This window comes from Fringilla coelebs (genome assembly GCF_963513975.1).
Source record: "Fringilla coelebs genome assembly, chromosome: 1".
Lineage (NCBI taxonomy): Eukaryota > Metazoa > Chordata > Aves > Passeriformes > Fringillidae > Fringilla > Fringilla coelebs.
In genome coordinates, this window is record NC_140028.1 from 73618455 (window position 1) to 73640336 (window position 21882).

Consider the following 21882-nt stretch of genomic DNA (forward strand, 5'->3'; position numbering starts at 1 on the left):
TACCCTAAATATATTACAATAGCGACAGAAGTTTCCCTAATAAATCAAAATTTCATCAGACTTCATACTCTGAGGGATTTATCTGGAGCTATGAACTGTTGAGTCAGACACTGCCAGGTTTGCATTAATGCAGCAGACAGAAAGATAGTGTACCCTGTGTTAGGCACTTATGCCACTTCTACTCCTAAGACTCTGATCCTGAGATGGAGGAGGGCCATGCACACTTCCTAGGGGTTTTTCAGCTTGGAAACATGCTCAAAGAGCACATGATTTTATTAGTGTGTGTGTTTACCAGGAGATCCCATAAGAACACCTCCTTTGTGTGCACAAAGAATGACTAAACTGGATAGCCCTGGCTCTCAAAGCAGATAATGAAATGGAAATAACTTCATCTGTCAAAAACTGTGATGTCCACCGTTGCCAAATTTCATCTCATTGAGCATGTCCAGCCATCTGACAGGTGGCAATTTCACAAAGCAAGAGCTATGGGATGGAAAATACATAAACAGACATCCTTTTAAACATTCATTGTGTAAATAGTGCCTTTTTGTTTCAATCCATTTTCAGTATCTATAATAAAATCAGCTGATAAAAGCTGAAAATCATACAGGTTGAACAAGGAGTGCTTTTTTCAAACTGGGCAAGGAGGATGTCTCTTATTACAAAAAATTGCTGAAACAAAAGTGAATTAAGAGAATAAATTAAGAGTTTAGCCTACCTTTTCAGCCTCATTATTTGACAGGGGTTTTAAGTGAAATCCACATCTGTCTAATGCAACATCTGTATATAATTTCATGTAGTAAAATGTTCTCGTAACATAATTCATTCTTCAGAGGGAAAAAACCCCAGCATCTAAATGGTACTGCTACCTATTATACACTTGGGGCAAATAGTTTCAAATGACTAAAAGAGTTAATATATTGTGGGATTGAGACCAGAGTGGTAAACCATTATTTTTCTTCCCCAGAAGAACTTAGACACTCTTAATTGCTTGCATTTCTGTAAATATGCAGCATCTGTGAAGTGCATTATGAAATGGCCTTAGCCAAGAAGATGGCATTATTAAATCTGGATTGTATTTATTCCCTTATCAGTGCTCTGAATTCTGCAATTAATCCCGAGCACCAGGACAACAGGGTCACAGACATAAATAAAAATATGTATCCAGAAAATGTGGGGAAAAAAAATTCATCTGGAGTACTGGCAGTGTTGTGTGGGAAAAACTGCAATCTTAATAGAAACTGCTTGTTCTAAAAAAAAAAACCAAAAAAAACTGAAATTAAAAATGAGCATTTAAAAATTATCAAGACAATAGGGAGAACTATCCAGAAAGTTTTTTGATCCATGTCAACGAGAGCTCTGTTCCTACAATCTATACTGTTGATTTAGTGAGCAAACAAGGAAGGTTGCCAAATGAACTGATGAAGCAAGTGAAAAATAATGAAATTATTCTGTTTCAGTTAGAAACATAAACACTGAAAGCTTCATAAATCTGCCCAATAATCCTTTGAAGACCGGTCCTATGGTTATTTTGTGGAGGCTGAAGCAAAGGAAAAAGTGTGGAAGATTTAAGAATAGATAAATTAAAATTAGAGACTTCTGTATTAGCAGACATTTGAGCCTGTGGTTTAAGCTAGGAAGAAAGTGCCAATGGATTTGCTCAGTAATCTTAGAAGTCTGCCCACCCTCCCTTTGCTAATGCCGTGACAGAAGGAAAAACCACTGCTGGTGTCCATTGCTGTAGACTGTAAGGATGCAGTGTATTCTGTAAAGACTCAGTGAGCTTCAGCTAATTATCTCAGAAATTGTTTTGATGACAGTGTCATGTCAATCCTCTAATGTGGTATGCTAGTGTCCCACAGGAACAGGGGGACAGAGAAACTAATAGAAGGGAAAGAAATATACAACCAACTTTTCCTCTTGTTCCACTTTTACCTTACACTACCCATCTGTAAACTGCAAATTTACAAACATCAGTAGGAAAAGGTAGTTTGGTCTAAACAACTGCTTAGAAGACTCCAGTTTCTCTGTCACAGAGGATGGACATCTGGGGGCCTCAGGCAGTTCATCAGGACCTTTCCCACTCATCTGCAGGCCAGACTGCAACCTTATTAAACCTTAATGACAAAACTCAGCAACCAATCTTCTTAAATCAGACAGCTGTATGTCTGTGTTTACTCTCTTTCCTTCCATGCAGCTTTCCACCTTTTCAATTATTCTTACACATAATGTGAGTGGAAAAAAGGAAAAAAACAAAACAAGAACAAAGAAGGAGGTGCATTGACAAGGCAGTAAAAGGAATGGATCTGAAGTAGTTGTGTGATTTTTAGACAGTGGTGCAGTGATGGGAAGAGGAGGAAATAATGTCTTGCTTCTTTTATCCTGCATTTTTCCAAGATTTCTAGTCAGAAATATTAACTTTTCGTCTCCACAGTGCATACTCAGCCCTCACAAAATTTGTTTTCACATACCTTTTCTCACTAGATTAAACCATTCTGCCATGAAAATACATTCACTGTTCAGTATTGCTGTGTCTCCTGAAACATCCTTAATGAGATAGCTCTGTTCTGAACTAAATTTTGTTCCTCTGCATGCTTCCTCACCCAGCGATTTCAGGTCCTGCAGTTACTGTGCATTCCCATTCCTCTTCCATTACTCATTTCCAGTGTCTTCTATGTGATTACATCGGCTCTCACACGTCTGGTCTTTCCCCTGACCCTATTTAAGGTGACAGTTACTTATCTTCGTTTATGCAAAAGCAGTACTTTTGAGTTCCCCTTAGAAAAAGGTAACGGCAGAAGGAAGAAACGTTTTCAGAGAGGAGCAGCCAGGCAAGCTGGGTGTTACAGCAGTGTAGAGCAGGGAGGAGGATGGATTGAGTGCCCTCAGGGTGAACTCTGGACCCTCTGTACCTGATGTCTGCTGACACTAGCAGGAGCCTGTGTGTGCCCTCCCTCAGTCCCCGAGGGGATGTGTGGACCACTGGTGTTCTGCTGATGATCCCCAGGAATGCTCAGGACAGGCTGAACACCCCTCTGAGGCCACCACACAAGTATGACATGTTTGATGTAAACTGGAGTGACATAGTCTTGACAGATCTAGAGCTACACAGAGATAATGAGAAATCACTGCAGGATGGGGAACTGGACCATGGAGATGCAGGCTCAGGGCTCCGGTCAGATGCAGTTTCTTGCATAATTCTGGAAGTTTCCTGACTCTTTGTCTGCCGGTTGCAGCTGGAAGCACATGGTTTGAGGAAGACAACTAACACTGAGTTGGGACAGAAGAAAGAGGTGGGGGACAGTGCAGGAGCTCTCCTTGGTTGCATATAACCTTGTTCCAGGGTCAGCTCCACCACAGGAAGCTTGTATGAGAGCTTGCAGCAATTATGAATGTGCCTGTCTGATAATAATTACTTTAAAACAAGTGATCACTCAGCTTTCATTTCACCAAATAAAGAAGTTTTATATACTTAAGGTTTTTTACATTTGCTGGTTCACACTCAGTAAAGATAATTAGCGAGCATCTCTATTAGCAATCCAGAGCCCCTCCTGTGTGAGCTCCTTTCATGTGACTTGTCCCATTAGCCTTTTTTTCATGGCTTTTATTTGCTACTAAAGGAATAGCACATGCGAAGTGATGTTTGGGATTTAGAGTATTATAACAGCTCACTGCTATGTGACGAATTTTTAAAACTATGTCTGAGAAAATCAGAGTGCGTGAAACCAAATTGTAAAGATTCTGAGTAGAGACACACTAATCCTCTACAAAGGCAGGGCAACTGATAGATTAAGTCATTAGACTAGATGCACACAGTTCAGAAAAGGAAGCTGTGGTCACATCACTGGGCAGGCTTTCATATGATGATTTCAAAAAATCTGCTTCAAATGCATGTCAGGCAGGAAATGCTCTCCTCAGAGTCAGTCTTGTTACTTAAAATACAGTTTTGCAGTCAAACTGCAGAGAAGTAAACGTAAGTAAAATTGTCAAATTGGGAGCTCAAAAGTTAGAACATGCCAGACTAAGTTTCCTTTTCTGAGTCATCGCTTTTCCCTTCCTTCCATGCCTTATGGCCAGTGCACACAATGCAAAATGGTTCTGTGTTTTTTACTGCATCACATCAGGTTTCCATTGAAAAATGTTCAATGCAAATAAAAAAAAAAATAGCACTCTGGTGGATAATTCTACAGCACTCAATGTTTACTTCAGATACATCACAAATGGGGATTTTTGGAATACCTGTAAAGTGAGACATTTATATAGATCTCATTTCCTATTTCAAAACTGAAAGGATTAAGAACTGAAGTGTCTAAGAAACGCAAATACTGTGTTTGAGACATTACAGAGTAGGCTTTAAACTTCCTTTTTGTATCATGCTTCAAATATTTGAGACTGTGCTCCCATAGTGTTCTGTTACAACACTTAGTTCTCAGCACACCTAACTGGGAACACCTAAAACCACATATCAGCAGAAAATGCTTTGAATGATTTCACAACTATGACAGGGAAGCTTTAGGACACAAAGGAGGGACACAACAAAATTTTAAGTAAATATGAAATTTTTGTTTTCATTGTGTATGTGTGCTCTACTCGTTGTTACAGAAGTCAGAAACACTTTCCCCTCTAGTGTGCTGTTGCAATTTGAGTCTCAACTTGGGGTAAATTAGGCATGGACAGAAAATGTACAAAATAGGGCATGATAATATTGTTTTCTAATGCACTCATAAGAAATTGAAATTATGCTGTACAGTCTTAACTTTTGTACTTTTGACTTTTAAAACACAGTAACATTTTACCTGTCTGATGTGTTTGGAACATTTTACTCAAAATTCTAAAAAGACCTCCAAACCAGAAAAAAAAAATCCAGTATATGACATCCTAATTATATTTATGAGTGATTAGCAGAGCTGCAACTGTTAGCTTTGGCATATAGATCTGATTCTTAATTAAACCCATAAATGGCAAATAGCAATCTAGTTTTATTACAAGCTGAGCCCAGAGCAGAGGAATAAGGGCACTGTGACAAAAGGCTTTATAAATATTTCCTGACAATGCAGAAGATCAAGCTTGCAGCCCTGTGGGGCAGCCTTTTTCCCTGTGAGCACATGCACCTGCCTGTTCTCTCCAAACCTATATTTCTTAGGGACAGCTACTGTCCTGTCCATAATGATACCACTTTTCCTTTTCTTGGCTGTCAATCTCATCACCCTGTTGTTCCCTTTCTTTGCACTTAGCTCTTGCTCCCACAAACAAATCATCCAGCCAAATTCTGCTTTCAACATTCTGTATGGACCACCTGCTTCAACAAACCTCAGTTCCTCTCCTGATGATCCCCTACAAATCCATCTCAATTGTTCCTCTTCTCTATCACCGTTTTCCATCTGCCCATGTTCTTTATTTATCTATCTACCTGCATTCCTATTTGTCTTTTAGCTTATTGTGATGCTGCCCAGAAATGTCTTTAGTATTAGTTTTCTTCATGTACACAGACTTCATTCCATGTACTATCTGCATCTTCCTCCAATATTTGTTTCTTAGTTTCCATCTCTTTTTCCAGTTTTTGGCAGTTCCCCATACAAGCTGGCCTCACTCTGCTCTCAATCTCCTCTATTGCCATCTACCCAGTTTCATTTTTTTATCATAGTATCACGTTTTGAAGGCAATCCTTATCATGCTAGTCTGTTTTGTTTCTCCTCACCCCCAAATGAAGAAAAAACGAAGGGCTTACATTGCTTCATCATTTTCCCCATTTTGTTCAGATCAAGCAACATTCTGTCAATCATACAGTGTTCAGATTAAGCAAAACTATAACAAAAGTGTTAGTGACACTGTTGGCCCAGAAATCTTGTGCACATGAAAAATGAAACATTTTCTACTGTCCCAAGATTGTCAGCTTTAATTTGACAGCAAACCTTGTTTTAAAATAATGAAAAGTGTTCTGGAAAAATAAAATTCTGTATCCAATGTACAATGTCTTCCTTCTGTCACCTGATGACCACATTCCAGGTGATCACTTGTCATTTCTAGAGATGATTTGAAGAAGGTAGCTGTCACAGTTCATCAACTTTCTCTGATGAAGGCGAGATTTTCCATTTTGATATCAAGAAAGCTGAATTTGGGCAGCCACCTCCAAAGATGTGACTCAGTCAGAAGGTACTGGGTAGCAGGGATCAACTGAGAAAGAGGGAACGAGATATAGAGGAATACTAAAAAAAAGCAAAGCCAGTGTCAGGAGCTGCAGAGGCAGGGAAGTGAATGTGGGTTTATATTGTGGCAGATGGGGACAGAATATGAGATAGGAGGCTGAGAAAAAAGAAAACAATCTAGGGAATTAACCTGCTTTTTCATTATCTAGTGCTACATCTGATAACAGACCAGTTAACATGCTGGAAAACAGTCTTGATGTGACTCATGAGCACAACTGGTGGTAGACATCTGCTCTACAAACACATTGAGTGGCATGTCCCTTGATCACTTTTGCTGCTCTGTAGCCTTGATTCACTTCCCCAGTGGCTGGTTCTAGCCAGCAATCCATCCACTCACTGCACAGTTCTGCGAACACAATGGCTGCTAAGTGACCAGTGAGCCAGCCTTGGAGGAAAGACTTCACATTTCTTGCTCCAGCTGCTGTCCTGTGCATCAGCTTTAAGCTCACATATTTCTGTCTGTGTATCCACAAGAAAATTTTAGCCTCACAGCCACTCAGTATGTTTCATTTTATTACCTTTGAATAGTGAAAAATTGCTGTTTGAATGTTGTTTTTATGGTGGTGATGCTGAAGTTTTGTAACATGACCTTCATGTTACAAAATATACATGTTACATGTTATATATGTTACAAATATACTTCATGTGCTTGTTTTTCCCCCAAAACACTAGCAGCACTTAAAGACATGCATTCAGTTTTAAAACAAGAAATTTTTGAGTTTCTAGAAAATATATTTCTAGCAACTTACTTTCACTGGCTGAATAGTCCTGTGGATCGAGTATCCCTGATTCCTGCAGTGATCTAATACAGGAGTCCACCAGCTCCAGACCAGTGGTGAGTTCATCTTCTATATCCTTCTGACCATCTGTAATGAAATTAACAACATAAAAATGTAAAAGAACGCCAAAAAGGTAAAGCCACATACAAGACAAAAGTTAAAACCAGTTATAGATGACTAAGCATTCACAGCTGATGAAGGAATGGAGGCCACACATTCCCAGGACGCTGGCCATACTGAAAATTGTGCCATCCTTTGAAAATGTGGCCTTGGATTAATAAAAGCAAAATGAGAATAATTAGGTCTAGTAGTAAAAAAAGCCAGAGACACATTTAGCAATGCCCCTTCTCTAAACTCTACTTAGTTGCAGTGTACTTTTTGTCAATCCTAAAAACTTTTGCCAAATCTTGTCACTTTTATAGTACAGTTTTCACACACTAGCAATGAGAAAAAACACACAAAAACCCCTAAAAAAATCTCCACATACGTCAGTGTGCTTCTCCCCTCAATGTTCTTTAGGTAAAAATGATCTTTCTGGGGGAGACTGTAAGTAATACATATATGTAGATAGGTACATTACCTTGTGTTTGCCAGTGAAACTGCTCTTCTGTTGAACTGGAAAGAGAAAGAAAAAAGTGATCATTTTTAATTAAATTGTTTTGTAGTGTGCCATGAATATTCAGATATAAACCTATTCTGAAGGAACTGATTTAAGAGAAGAATACACTTAAGGAAAAAAAAAGTATTTAGAATACATAATTTTATATATTTTTTAAATTAATGACTTGTACATTATTCACTGAGCTGGAGGGAAGGATCTTTTTTTCTTTATCAAGTAATTTGAATCATGCATATAGAAATTGGCCTCTTGGTCTTGATATACAAACTAGACTATTTCAAAAAAACATTAGCATTCTTCAACTTTTTGGATCCTTCCATTTGTCTGATTCTCCATGTTTATCAAGAAAATTATAAATTGCTTTCTCAAGGGAACAGTTAGATGTGATTTCTGAAAGAAATTATGAGTCCTGGTTCTACTGATCATTATGTGCATTTTTTTATTATTCAAATATGCAGCCAAGTTAATTCAATTGGCCTACACAGGAGAGTAAATTTAGATGTGTTTGTGCTTCTATGTACAAGCACTTAAGCAACAGAAGGTCTTAATTTTAAAATAATGAGCATGCACACCAGAGGATGCGTTAGGTAGGGTTTTTTTCCCCAAGAAAATGAAAGATACAGTCAACTGAATGATAAAATAAATTGTACATTCAATTAGGCAATGACTACACTTTCCTCCAAGGCATGTTCTGTTTATGCTTCAATCTAGGTCTTTCTCACATGACAAGAATACAAAAAGGATTGAAGTTACTCAGTACTACCCATTCTTTTGATAACAGTGAACTGATTATTACACCCCTGACTGGAAGATTTTTCTGTACATTTTTTTGTAATATACTTATAGGGGAGAACAACATTACCTGTTGCATCCATAAGTTAAAAAAAAAAAAAAACAAAGACTGAAATTATTTTAAATATAATTGTTTGAAAAGTTATTTTTTCATTTATTTTCTGATGTTGAGACTAAATGCTCTTTTGGAGGAATAAAAGCATTTAAATCTCTAATTGTTTTCCCTTTTCCCAGCAGATCCTGGATCACTTATGAATATATCAGTATACCTCCTACTATCTATGCTCTGAACAATAGTAATGTAAATAAAATTAAATGCTTCCTTGTGAAAGTCTATTTTTACAGTAAAGAACTTGTGTAAAATATTTACCAGATTTGATAGTGTTAAAAAAAAAGAATTCTTGCCTAATTTACATAAAAATAGTTCTAAAAGAACTTTTAATTTCTACCTGGCATCATAAATGTTAACATGGCAAGTTCAAATCTATACATCATCATAAATTTCCTAATATCTATGGTCTGTGGTTTATATTGACTCGCAGTAGTGAGATGTTGTAGATGAAGAAGCCAGTCCTTGAATGAGACAGTGAACTAAAATTCTTGCATTCAAGTCCACTGAAATTAACAGTATTGAAGATAAGTATTGCCAGAGTCCTCAGACAAAAAATAGTAACTGCAAAGCGCTGAACTGGACGAAATTACTTTTATTTAAATTACCTTTGAAATGAAGTCCTTGTGGTGACTAGGGACAGTGACTTTTTTTGAAATAACACTTTTTCCAATTTTACATTCCTTTTGTCTGATTTTCAGATGTACTAAATAACTGCAGCTTCATCTGACACACTGGGACTTGAGAGCAATCCTCCCTTCTGTAATTAGCAGAATCCATAATAAGTAATGCACTATTTTCCCCTCCAAAGTCCCCCTTCCAGTATCCAGATTTCTTTGTGATAGATATCACCTCACCAGCCAGAAAAAAAAGTAATATCTCAGGTGGCATTCTTGCTGGCAGAATGAATTACTAGATGTTGCTGGCAAGAACACCATGATGTAAAAGCCTATGCCACCTCATCCAAATAATTTAGAGAAGAAAATCAAGTCATGCATAAAGAGTGAATTACCACTTCCAGGAATTCCAGCTTAGCCCTTTTTAAGTAGCAAACTTGTACAAAATTTAACAAAGGTCATTATGCTCAATGAATCACTTGTGGTTGATTCATAGTAATCCCCAATACCACTTGTCTGACTTCCACAGACACACTGTACAGTATCCATATTAATCTCAGGATCACAATGAATTTTCACAACATTTTGACTTTTCCAATTTTAGTCATGCTTTTCCTCGCCAGTACTGTAATGGTCTTTCAATAAATAATGTAGCTGTTAGAGTCATGATGGCAGATCCACCCTCAGATTTTTTTATCCTAATGCTACCTTCTTATTCAACATGTGGAGCATAAGCCAGGCTGAGCAGGGCAGTGGTGAGTCCCCATCCCTGGAGGTATTTAAAACATGTGTAGGTGTGACACCTGGGGAGATGGTTTAGTGGTGGACTCAGCAGTGCTGGATTAATGCTTGGACTCAATGGTCACAAAGGTCTTTTCTAACATGAAAGGTTCTATGATTCTCTATTAAAGTTGTATTTGCTCCTACAAAGATATTGGTATATTCTGGTATGGAAAGAGTTTTCCTTAGTTAAATTCACATTCTTTAGCTTTTTAACAATCCAGTATAGTTGAATATTGGAGCTGCTGTTTTTTGGTTGCAACCCAATGCCAGAGCCTTGCAAACAAACATTTAAAGGGTTTCACTAGAAAACTTTATTAGAATTTGCCATAGTTTTGATCTAAATACTCTTTATTTTTTAATTTTTCTCTTTTTTTAACTGAGCTTCCCCTGCTTTTGGCCTGAAAAAGATTCCTGACTGAAGCAACCTGACTTGTTTGTGCAGGAAGCCTTTAGGCTGTCACACGACTGTGCCAAATCTGCTTGAGTGAATAAAAGGGCACACTTTTCTGTCCTTTTGTTTCAGGTGTTTCCCAGCTGCACAAGTACAATTGACTGTATAGTTACATCAAATGCATGAAAAGACAAAAAAGCAATAATTAACAGAAGTATTGTCCTAATAAATTTTTTCAGCATGTTCAGCAAAACATATTTTTGCTTCATATTTTTAATAAAGAAAAAATGCATTAGCAACCACCTTTCTGAATATTCCTGTGCCTCATTATGTAAGTTTGGAAACGTTAGTATCTTTGACTGAGGAAGATGAGCAATGAAATTCTTTATCAAGCTGTTCTGAGCTATGGTAATCTGAGCCTACCTTTAGAGTTTGAGGAAGAGATTTTAACCAGAACTACATTAGTATAGCATTAGAAAATCCTAGCATAAAGAAATCACTGACCTGAGAACTCAAGCAGGTAGAATTACTACATCCCTTAACCCAAACTCAGAAGAATAATTGTAATTCATTTATTCTTTTATTTTTGATAGTCATTGCATCCTGTTTATACTTCAAATGTTCTAGGTACAAATAAGACTACTGTTCTACTTAATTCTATGTGACTTACAGAAGGGATCCCCTATGACTATTCAACTTGATTCTTCTATGCTTATATTGCCTTTGGAAAACTCAATGTATTAAAGGAAAATCGCAAGGAAGTTGAATAACTTAAGAATGAGAAGATAATGCTAAAATCCAAACAAATGAACAAAACACCAAGAAAAATATTGTTTTATGTTTAGCTCTTGATGTTAGTGTTGAAGCTAATGAACCTATCTTCTGTAAGGATGCACTACATTGTGCTTAAAGCTTTACCTTTAATAACTGCCTAGGAAAGGAAATATTCCAGTAAAAATTGTTTTACCTTTCTAGGCAAGATTAAAGAAAATAAATATCCACAGAACAGTCATCTTGATTCCAGCTGAACTCACACATTTCCATTTCTGCACAAATGTCATAAAAGCACCAAACCAGTGAGACCCCTCTGTGTGTGCCCTTGCATATGGGGAGGGCGAAAGGCAAATGAGAACAGCACGCTGCAGGGAGCTCGTTTTGGGGAGCATCACCTGGGGAGCTCTACCTGCCTCTGCACAGTGAGGGAACAGCAGCAGCACAGAGCAGTGCAAAACCACAGATTTTCTACAGCCAGCTGAGGATGTCTGACTATTACCAGCAGCTCTGTACATCGGGTTTATCCCTTTTCAGGCACAAATAGAAAAATCCCAGACTGACCTACAGTTTGTCCATAAACAAGCAACAAAACAGACCTTAAGGAGCCTTCATTTTTTCCTGTGCCTCAAGTCAAGTTAAACAAAAAGCAGGTGCCCCTTCATGATGGACTTGATAGGAATCCACCATGATAAGATCAGCCAGCATAGCAAGGTGAGTTACGGAAGAACACCAAATGCCTCTCCCTGCAATTTACGGAAGTCAAAAGCAGTTTTGGTGTTGTAGCAGTGAATGCTCCATGTGACACCAAAATAACACTTCCCTGGACAACATTCACCAGCCATATTTCTATAAAAGCAACCAAAGTCCTCAGGGGAGGTAACACAGAGGTGGGGAAGGCTATTGAGTATTTTAGCAGAAGAAAAGTTGCCTGAGACATTTTCAGACTGTGTTGCTATTAGGGCCTGTATAAACACCCAAGGATTCACTTCCAAAGCAGGTACTGGGAAGTAGGAAGGGCACGTTGGACTCAGCTGAACTCCTAGCAGGTGGATGTGTGCCTGTGGCACTGGCAGCAGGGACAATGGTAAAGTTACACCAAACCCAAGCCCAAGACACATTTTGCACACTACCTGGCCACAGCAGTACTTGCAGCATCACTTGGTTTTAGTTTTAGACATTACATGGCGTAATGTGAGACCAGGCCCACTTCAGAGGAATGCCTTGATAGGTTCAGAACCATTCAGTGCAAGAAGGAGCTCCACTGCCCTGCACACACCTCTCCAGAAATAGTATTTACTGTGCAGCCTGTCAGAAATTCATTGTTCTTATCACATGCACCAAAACACATCAGAGCACATGCACAGCAAGCCAAAACATTCATTGCCTTGCTGCTCCCCAGAAGAACACCACAGCAGAGAAACTTCTTGTTGGGAAGGGAGGTAGGTTTTCTTTCATTCACTGTTTCTGGCACACTCCTTGCTTTATCACTGAGCCTGCATACAGGCTGCCAGGACAAATTCACACTTTTGTATTCCTCTAATTACCCAAGAAATGTTTGTGTGCCTCTCCTTTATGTGACATCATTCAGTTTACATTTGTCACTCATTTTTTGAAAAAGTGTTATAGCTATCTGCTACACCAAAATATTTTTCTTGTTTTCTAAAACAATTAATAAAATTATATCTAAAACAATTAATGAAATTATATATAACACTACTGTAGAAAAGCTATGAAAGGTTTTTACAAGGAGTTGTATCAGCACATGATCTTTTAAATTATTTCTACAATGGAGCTACACAACCATAGCTGTATATAATTACAGGCAGATATTGTCTCATTGATTTTAAAATTGTTTTTTTGTTGTGGAAGGTAGAAGAAAAAAGATCCAGAAGCATTTCACAAAAAGCAAGGAGGCTGAAAAACTAATATTCCATCTAAAGCAAAGGAGAAGCAGATTTTAAATCAGCAGTACATTTCAGGTTATCTGCAAAATAGTAAACAACTTTTAGTATCAACTATCTGGTGGGGAAAAAAACCAAACAACCGAAGAATAAATTTTACATTAAATAATCTTGCAAAAAAGTACCAACCCTTCAATAAATTGCCATAATAAAAAAAAAAAAATCCTCAAGAGAAACTTTTGGGTTTTGAGGCCAATTTAAAATAACATCAAAATCTATGACATTGGTAGGCACTCCCTTCACCTCTATAAATGTGACACTGTAGGCTCTCTCAAATATTGAATAGCACTCAGCTGTGGTATCAACTTGGCTACCCTATCAAGGAGTCCTTTTTTTTTTTTTTGATGTTCCAACAAACCTCATCCAATTCCCTACAATGATCCTGGAAAACGAAAAAAACAGTCCAACAAACCAAAATAAATAAACAATACTCCCACAGACCCACACATATTTTACTGATGGCTGTTTCTCTTGTACCCTGGAAGTTTCAAACTGATTTTTAAAATGATGACAAAGTTCTTAGCTGCAGATGCCAGAAAACCATTCAGGTGGTTAATTCCCACCTTTATTAGAACTGCCTCACTTCAAGTTCCTGCAGGGAAGAAAACTGTCTAATTTTTTTCATAGAAAAATGATTGTTATTCCCTAGGTTTTATGAAATCAATAGCAGAACTTTGTGGCTGTGCTGTGAAAGTTTTGTACTTCTTTCCATTGATACAGGGAAATATCTGCAGCCAAGTTTCCAAACAGGTCTCAAAAATCAATGCTTTCCTCCACATTTAATACTTGCAGAAATTTGCAGACATGGTTTTCCTTTAAAAAACAAGTTTTAAACTGCTCCAGTCCTATTTATGTGCAATTTCCTTATGCTGATTGTGCTTAATAAAACCGTTTTGTTTCTTCTTGTTTAAAAGTGATTTAAAATTCCAGTGCTACACCCCTAAGAATACTGTTCAAGTACACAGCCTGCATGAAAAGGCAGCAGCAGCCTTGCATTCCACACAGTGCCCTGCTAAAGGGCTTGCAAAGCAGATGCCAGAGGCTGTTATTTATTGGACAAAGCATAACACAGCCTGTTTCCCTGTAGTTTTTGATCATCACTCCTGAAATGGTCTAAAAGAGCATCAATTGTGGTAAATTTTATTTTGTTACTGAATTAATTTCACACAGACCAAACCCCCATAACCCATCTACTTCAGTTTTGAATTAACTTAGTCACCTAGGGAGAGAATACTTGCTACTTCACTTGCAACCAGCCAGTTTCCTTCAGCTTCAGTTCTGCAGACAGCCCTGGCATGACAGTGAGCACATAGACTCCTTTCAGAGTGGAAGCCTTCGAAGCTCTGCTGTTCTAAGGAAAATAATTTAGAGGGCAATAGGTACTTCATGTATTTATTTAACTTTAAACTTGGACACAATAACATTAGGGAAACAAGCACCCTGTGATTGCCCTGTTCTTGCTCTTCCCCTGATGTTCCTTTCATGCCCTTAAGTATTCCAGCCAGGATACTGGGCTAGATAGACCCCGGTTTTGAACCGATACAACCACTCTTCTGTTCTTATTTACAGAAGCCAAAATCAAACAAAATTACTTGATTTTGTAATTTCCCATTATTAATTAATTAAGAAAAAGGATGATGGTTCACAATAAGAAGGAATTAGCTCAAGGCTGGATTTCTGCTAATACTGTTAGTTCTTCTGGTTTGCTTCAAACCTATTTTTATTTGAGAAAAGAGTTCATTTCCCAAACTGAACATAGCTACACATGAACACATTTAGAAGAGAATAGAATTAGAATATTTCAATTGCAAGGGACCTACAATGACCATTGAGTCCAAATACCTAACCATTCCAGGGCTGACTGAAGCTTATAGAGCAGGCTATTAAAGTCATTGTCCAAAAGCTTCTTCAGCTGACAGGTTTGGGGCCTCAACCACCTCTCTATGAGCCTGCTCCAGTGTCTGACCACCCTCTTGGTAAAGAAATGCTACTTCATGCCCAGTCTGAACATCCCCCAACACAGCTTTGAACTCTTCCCGGGTGTGCTCTGTCTCTGGATCCCAGGGAGAAGAGCTCAGCTCTTCCCTCCCTCCTTCACCTCCTCAGTTAGCAATAAGCTCACTGGTCAATTTTCTGCCGCTTCTACACGGAGCAGTTTAGACAGCAGTGTACTGTGATATTCCTTCAGTCCCAGTGATGGTATTTGGATCTGATCCAAACCCAACAAGCATGTAAAATAGAATCAGAAATGGCAAATTAGAGAAATCAATAGTGGATAGATAGAATCATCTCTGCCCTAAGGCAACAGAGCAGTCTGGTGCCTAAATCACACCACAGCCTATCAGCACCCATAAAACTGTTCTTCAGGCATGCCTTATTGACAGCATTCATAAAAAGTAGAATAGCTGTTGCCACACTTTAAAGAAAACAGTACCATGCTCTAAAATTTTAAGTGAGGTCTAGTTCCTTCTTTCCCTCCTCCCTCTTATTCCAAAAGTTTAGGTATTAAAGCACTTGTGCACAATGTGATGGAACCAGTTATAATATTTTGTGAGAAATCAAAGCAGTGATTAAGTTCAATGTAACCATCGGGCTATTCCCTGTCTTTCCTATTGAAACCTCTATTCTGTATAGAAAGCAATATATTATTTGGTTAAGAAACTCCATTATAAAAGACACCACCACAGCTATATTTCCTTCACACCAAGTTTTGAAAGATGCCTTCAGGGAAAGTGTGCAGACAGTAGCACTGAGGAAAGGTATTTTCTCAGTGGAGCAGAAAAAGGTACTGAAGACCAAGCAGTGAGAGTGAATTTCTTGTAAGGTGCCTTAAACAAAACAACCTGTGTTTTGATGCTGGGTAAGAAACTTTCAGTGAATATGAGATCGATTCTTTTCTGAGGCACATAGTTCCCTATGCATTGTATGAGCACTGTGGTTTGGGTGTTAACTCAAACCATGGATGTGTGGAGACCGTGACCTAAAAATAAGAATTGCAACACTTTTTTTTCAGTGTATTTTTGGTTCTGGTCCTTGGTACCATAACATTCATTTCCAAATAAATATGGTGTAATGTAAATAAAATTCCTTCAAGGAAACCCACTTCTGTAAATGAAGATATTACAATATTTTTTTCCTAGGGAAAACTATCTGCTAGAGCAGGTAAAAAGACACAGCACTAGTAACATGAAGCTCCTTGTCTTCTAAATACCAACAAATCGCACAAGGATAACCCTTCTGCAGAAGAGTTAATCCTTAACATGAAGCTCAAGCGGAGAGCCTCATGCTGACCATTGTTTTAGGTAAATTATGTAAAGTATGATCACACTTTATATGACTATTTCAGCTACAACATTTGTTCTGTGTTGTCCTTGGTAAATAATAGAAAGGGATTTTCTCAATGTTTTGAGGGGATGATTCATTTTAAATTCAGCACTTCCTTAGGGAAATAAAGCAGACAGAAGCCAGACAGCCTCTACCTTGAAGAAAGTGTACTCCATGCAGGAAATTCCCAGTACACACGCACAGAGCCTGGCACTGTGTGAAATCACACATCACAGCCCTTCCCAGTTCTTCTCCCTTACAGCCTCTTCACATTAGCTTCACTCAGCTGCTTCCAAGAAACCTCCCTTCACAGGGCTCCTCACCTTCACCTCTTTCGTTGTAAACAATTCTTTCCTTTTCTTTGCACTCCTTTTCCCCTCTACAGAAGAAAATAGAGAACCAGGATGGTTTTTTTTTTAATTTAGCTACTTCCTTCCCTGCAGCTTATGCCTGTTGGAGCCAAGAAGCAAACTCCTACTGTGCCTCCACAGTGGTCAAAAGGCCCCTGTAACTAACAAAGAATAGTCTCAGTGTCAATACATTGTCTGAATTTGGCACTGAAGAGACTGCATGGTGGTCACCCATACCTTATAGGTTGTCTTTTCTTTCCATATTCTCCACCAGATGTGTGAACATGAAACATCCCCATGAAACACTCCCTTGAAATACTCCCATGAAACAGAAGCAGATTCTGCAGGAAGCAGGAAATTTTGTTGATCTTTTTTAAGGGAGAATTTGGCAACATGTCCAGTCCCCACATAAAGCTAGGCTACTTTCAAAGTACTGTTCCTGGATGTAATGCAGCAAGGCACGTGGGAGACTCCATCAGTATTCTGCTGTTCAGCATTTGTTAATTATCTTTTTTTAATAGAGAAAATAAAGACTGATAAAAGCTGTAATCAGAAGAGTCTGGTGAATTTAGACGAAAGAATTGAAGTCTGAGAAGGGAGCACACCTGGCTTTTATAATTTAGCAAGGCTGAAGAACAGGAGAAAAAGAAATTGAGGAAACACATGTGGGACAAGGACAAACAAGTTCAAACTGGTCACTGAAATTTTTGAAGGAACTTTAAAAAAGGTATTAAAACATCATGGAAGCAGCCAATCCCATGGAATTTGAGTTGAGGTGTGAAAACTATGCTCACTCTGCTCTTAGAAGGTTTCTTGGTAAGTTTATTAGAAAGAGCTGATATTAGTTCCAGCTTCAAGGGACTGGAGGACAGCCCAGGATGGTGCTTCCAGTTCTGTATTTGAAATAACCTTAATCTGTGATGCTGGCAAATTGATGATTGTTACAGAGCAGTATCCACACATAACTGATACCACCAGAAACACAGGCAATAGAGTTTTCTAGAAGCAGCCAGTACCAAGAATAATGTATACAAGAACTGATGAGTGGAACATTTACATTTCAGTGGATGAACATAAAGGCACCAGAAAAATACATTCTAACCTAAAATGTTAGATGAATGTAAAGGTAATTGGGTCTGTTATGTGGGTGATAAGCAGCTGGATCAATCCATGAAAAATTGCTATTGGTTTATGATTTTAACAACAGGAGTGAAAGTTCTTATTTGTAAACTGTCTGTTTGTATATAGTGTTGACAAATTATCCAAGTAACTAAAATGGCACATGGTAATAACAGCTATTTAGCTATATGGATAACCTTTAATCACACATTTATTACTGAAAATGACTAAAATTATATTAATGCAAGCTGACAAAAAGTAAATGTAACCTTTAGACAGATTGGGAGCATTGCTGTAAGCACAGAGTCTTTTTATTCTGGCTTTTTCAACCACTAAGGTGCAGAGGGGAAAACAAGAATCAGTTCCCTATGAAAATAATATTTCTTCCATTATTCATTGCCTACCAGAAGAAATACAACACAGGAGACATGACACAAATAAAACCAGGTTCACAGGTCAGACATTTGGCAACGACAGATGTAAGAAATATGCTGTATTTTTAAAAATTATATGCAGGCATTAAAAAAAAAAATCCTAAAGAGTATAAGGCTATTTTTTTTAGAATAAAGAAGAAAATATCTTACAGATATCATACTAGTGAGCTGAAACAAATATTATTTTTAATCACCTTTATTCTTAGAAGAATATTACAATATAAAATATTGTGAAAGTTACTAGACAACTGACCCAATCCTTTGAAATTTTGTTTTGTTAACGAACAGATGAAATTATCATTCTACTTATATATTCTTTACATCCAGAACATAAAGTCTCACAAGACAGTTAAATATTCAATCTTTTAATTTAATATATAATCTACACATTTCAATACCGAATTACTTCTGTTGCAATTACTTTGCAACAAAACTTTACGTCCTGATCCAGTCCCGAAGGTTTGCCAACCAGGTAAGCCATGAAGGGATGTACTCCAGTAGCCAGAGTTTAACTAAAACCCTGATCAGATCCAAAAACAAGCGCTCAGTACACTTTGGAAATTCTACATGCAACTTCTTTGTTCTTTTTGGCTTTTCTATAACCCCTCTGTTGCTCACTGTCTGCATAAAGAAGCAAGTACCAAATTCTCCATCTGCACCTATTACCATGCAGCTGATATTGCTACAGCTGAATTGCAAATCTTTTCCTAACACTTGTGGCCTGTTTTGGGTAATCTTACCAATACTCATGAAAAACAAAAGCCTACTCTTGAATTCCATATCAATGCTCCATTAAGCTGCAAAAAAGACCACCTTTCTCTGCACAAAATGGGGAGACCAAAGCAGAGTGTAAATTGGACAAGTAGTGAAAGCCATCTGTTACTTATATATTCCAAAGTTTTCCAACACAAATGTGGCAAATACTAAAGAAGTGACTACATTCCCAAATATTACAGGTTCTCACATTGCATTGAAAAAATATGCAGGAGGCTTAGCTATATGCTTTAATCACTTGTAAATATTTAGGAGACCAATTAGTCTGTCACTTATGGTAGCACTGAGTTTATATCTAAGAACTTTTTCATAAAAGAATTCAACTGCTGAGATGGCTTGTTTGATTAAAAAAAATTCTACCTACTGCAGTCCTCAAAGCACTTCAAATTTGAAAGTTGTAACACTTTAAAGTAGTAAGATAGGGCAATGATTCTCATCCTGTGCACAAGACCATCAAATACTTTCTGTAAAGTCTGTACAATTATGCAGAAAAATGTTAAACTATATTTGCTTAAATAAAATCACTACTTTTCTCTGCTGACTCTGCTGAAACAGTAGACAAGGGAATGAAACCCAGATCTCAAATAACTAGCTGAGCTTTACACTGGCAGATACAATTCTTTTAAAGTTCTTTGTTTTAGTGAAAAGGTTACTGAACCACAAGAAAATTGAGTTCTTGGCTACCTATGCAAATCCCTCTCTAGGATGCCTCAACATCACTTGTTCAAAACAATTAAAATTCTTTCTTTCCCATGCCATGTAGATCCAGAATCCCGTTAGTTTCACTAAAGCTCATGCCTCTAAGTAATATTTTCCTCTTTGTGCCCATCTAAATCATCATGTTCCATGTTCAGAAATACTACAAATACACAGAAGTTACCAGCTTTGCATTTATTTTAAGCTTTCTTTAATTACACTAAAGGAAACTTTGAGGGGTTCTCAACTGAGTTATGCCATCATTCGCTAACTCTCTTAACTTCTTTCTCTTTGAATATCTTAATCTAGGCTTAAAAGCTGATTGTAAAATTCAGATTTTATATTACTTATCCAGTGCATCTTGGAAATAGTCCAATCAAAAAGCTAAATCTGTTCTCACTGCAAAACAGAGCTAATACGAAAAGCAAGGAAACCGATTTATTTTTTTTTTCCTCTCTGAAGATGAATCATTTAAAATCTGTTCTAGACTTCACAAAATTAATTTTTCACAGTACAGAAATGCTAAAGCTAAGAGCTGAAAACAATAATTTTCCTTAAGAATGCAATGAGTTTTTTGGCCATTTTGAAGAAGAACAGTATTTGCAAGTTAGCTTCAGGGCTGTCAGTGTCAAGAGCAGAGACAAATTTTTACTGCCCATCAAGTAGCAAAACCTCTGCTCAAAGCCAGATCAATGAGTGCTAGCTGGGAGGTATTCCTAGCCTTCAAATGTTAAAAATTCATCCAGATCCTAATGGGGTTTTTTTTGTTAAAAAAAAACCCAAACAAACAAAACAGTGAGTAAGCAAAAAGTCTGTAAAGAAAACATGAAAAGACCCACTGATAAATAAAATTCTAAGAATCTCAATTTCAACAATTTCTTGTGTTGAGAAATATAGTTCAATACAACCCTGTGCCCAACAACTGGCTAGTTTAGACTTCAATACAAAACAGCATTCTGTTAGGATGGACTGGAATAGAAGTGACCTGTACAGAGAAAAGCTTTATATCTGCTTGTTTTCAACAAGAATGGTGTTCCACTCCAGGGATAACGGTAAGCAGAAATTGAATAATATCTCTGTGTCCCACAAATAACTATATTGTGTCCAGTCCATAAGTAAAACAAGCAGAAATAATCACACATTTTGGTATTCCATAAGCTGGGGGGGGGGGGTGCAATTTCTAAACAGACATTACAAAGTATCATACCTATTTAAGAAAGGAGATAAAATCAAAACTAACAACTCAAGCCTAGGCTGGCATGTAAAGTTAAAAATTTGCTAGTAAGTTAAAAGGAAAAGATGTAGATGCACCTGCTTTTATTAAGGTTTCACAGAGCACAATCACAGAGCACAAATTCTTTCATTGAGTAAAAAAAAAAAGGAAAGGTAGACCTAATACATCTTGAATTCCATTGGGCATTTGACCCATTATCAGATGACATTGCCAAGTTAATAGCTTCAAAAAGAAAGTGAGAAACAGTACAAGATTCAAACACTGTGCATAAAAAGAGCCAGACAAGAGACAATTGGCAGTGTTAAACTGAAGCTGAGCAAGAGAGACACACCCCAGCATTCTCCAAAAGTCAGTCTTGGGGGAACACAGGTTTCCACAGAAGTATGCAACACAAATTCAGGCAGGTTGAAAAGGAGGCAAGATCACTACCTGAAAAAAGGTATTAAAGCAGTCCTTTGGTATTAGATAAGACTGGACTTCTTGACCTCTGTCTGAAACTAAATACTACTGAAACTGAATGTGAAATGTCAGTGATGCACACTAATAGCGGCCAAAAGTTTTGTGTCCTATTTTTCTAGTCATTGTTTTCACCACCGAGGAAAAGAAAAATTTGAAAACCTGTTCTTGTGCAGCACTGTGAGCCCAGAACACCTTTAAAATTTCCATATTACACGTAAAGACTGCTTTCTCAAGATTGATATGTTCTGTGAAGTCCTCCTTACAAGAGCAGAAACACTTTTGAGAAGTTATACATAATTAAAATAACCTACACAAGAATCCAGGTTGCATTCCATCACCAAGTGACTCCCCTGTGTGCCAGGTCAGTTCCCGACCTGGCTGCAGAGCACAGAGCTGGAGACACTGACAAGAGGTGACCTTGGTGTGACAGCCAGCACCCTCACCTGCCTTTGCACATGGAG

At 37.7% G+C, this 21882-nt stretch overlaps 1 protein-coding gene across 1 annotated transcript in view; it reads right to left on the reverse strand.

The window, feature by feature from the left end:
* The window catches only part of CTNND2 (catenin delta 2), a gene marked incomplete at both ends in the record, with an annotated part of 515683 nt that overhangs the window by 293298 nt on the left and 200503 nt on the right, over positions 1–21882 (reverse strand). Inside the window, 2 exons of the mRNA XM_084219011.1 lie at positions 6956–7072; positions 7566–7600. Coding sequence (XP_084075137.1) covers positions 6956–7072; positions 7566–7600 — 152 coding nt within the window. The remainder of the gene's footprint in view (positions 1–6955; positions 7073–7565; positions 7601–21882) is intronic.